The sequence below is a fragment of the Sinocyclocheilus rhinocerous genome, unplaced genomic scaffold (genome assembly GCF_001515625.1).
Source record: "Sinocyclocheilus rhinocerous isolate Xijiao unplaced genomic scaffold, SAMN03320098_v1.1 C36718130, whole genome shotgun sequence".
Classification (NCBI taxonomy): Eukaryota; Metazoa; Chordata; class Actinopteri; order Cypriniformes; family Cyprinidae; genus Sinocyclocheilus; species Sinocyclocheilus rhinocerous.
Genome location: NW_015785274.1, coordinates 1 through 1,594, shown reverse-complemented (window position 1 = coordinate 1,594; position 1,594 = coordinate 1). Strand labels below are relative to the sequence as shown.

The following is a 1,594-nucleotide window of genomic DNA, read 5'->3' as shown; positions in this document are numbered from 1 at the left end:
AGCCTTGGTGAACATAAGAGACTTCTTTCAAAAACATAAAAAAATGTTTTTGAATGGTATTGTATGTTTATCCACAGTGACTTATTGGAATATTACAATTAGTAGAATATATATGCAATTTAACATACAGTCCAATAATATTAGCAGTGCTGCAATATATAATTTTACTTTTATAGTTCAAATGCTAGAATGGTGTAACTGCAGGAAAGTGTTGTATGACCATTTTTTCATCCTTCAGTTTCTTCAGAACCACCCTGAAGTGTTCATGCTGGTCTCCAATGGAACCCATGTAGCTCTGAAAGCTGCTGTTCCTGCAACAACAGAACCTAGTCCAACAGAACCAGTCAGTTCAGCTTCAGCCAATAACAGCACAGAGAACATAGAGCCTGAAACAGCAGGAGACACTGAAGCCACTGACGGATGCCATTGGTTTGACCTGAATGACTCTACTGTGACGGCCATTACGGTGAAGGACATAAAGAAGCAGTTTCAGGGAAAAGAGAGTGCCTACATGCTCTTTTACAGGAAGACCGCTATGAAAAGACCTCCAGAGGGTATGCTGTGTGTATGTGCACAGGGTCCAGCATTAACTCTTTGTCACACCTGTCGATGGCCTTTTTTTTGTTTTAACCACACAAGAAACAAAAGTCAATTTGACTTGCATTTAGTGCTTGCCAAGTGTTAATTTAGGCCCCTGTGTGTGCATATGTGATGCAAATCCATTTTTTTTCAGTCATAAATACTGCAATATGATTAAACAAAAGGCTATTTTTGTGTATCTTTTTAAACAGCCATAGGAAACCCTGCGTACAAAGTGCCTCCTCACCCAGTGAACATGGTACAAGAGGAGAATGCAAGACTTCAGCAGAGAAGGTAGCTTCATATACACTCATAAATGCTCACACCATCAGCATTGGGTATTTTATGCAATTTTAAAGTAATCTGTCTCTTGTAGAGCTGAGTTTGATGCCAGCAGCAACAGCATTGAACTGCGGCTGCATTTGGCTCCTCATTACCACTGGCAAAACGGAGCCCTGCACCCCGTATCTCCAAACGAAGACTCCATCATCACTGTCACCTTTGACCGCAGAAAGACTGTGGGAGACCTGCGATTGGCCATCTACCAGGTGACATCACTAATCTGTTTCTAGTCCTTCTTCCTTAGCTGTGCTCGCACACTGCAATTTTTCAGTAACCGTACGACCGAATGTAGATGAATGTCCAAATAGATTAGATCTGACAGAATATGTTGAGTTTTCTCTGACCTTTGACCTTGATTTCATAGATGCAAGATCTTTGGGAAGGAGACATGGGATTGACATTGGCTAAGAATGTGCCAGCTGGGTTACATTTGTATGATACACTGACAGGTGAACACACATCATACTTTCGCACGTTTTGTAAAGCCCTCTCAGATACTCTTGACTCAAAAGTTTGGGGTCAGTAAGATTTTTTATTATTATTTTAAAGAAATCAATACATTTATTCAGCAGGGTTACATTAAATTGATCAAAAGAGACAGTATCATGTCATATATCATATCATCTACTTCAAATAAATGCTGTTCTTTTGAACTTTCTATTCAACAAAAAAT

The 1,594-nt window shown here is 39.6% G+C and overlaps 1 protein-coding gene across 1 annotated transcript; it reads left to right on the top strand.

Moving 5' to 3' along the window:
* Positions 1-238: 238 nt before the first annotated feature.
* Positions 239-1,370, top strand: LOC107736469 (ubiquitin carboxyl-terminal hydrolase 40-like; the record flags this gene model as incomplete). The annotated part of the gene is made up of 4 exons (XM_016547873.1): positions 239-554; positions 792-873; positions 956-1,127; positions 1,286-1,370. Coding segments are annotated over 4 exons (655 nt in total), but the record flags the coding sequence as incomplete, so codon positions are not given.
* Between the last annotated feature and the right edge of the window lie 224 nt (positions 1,371-1,594).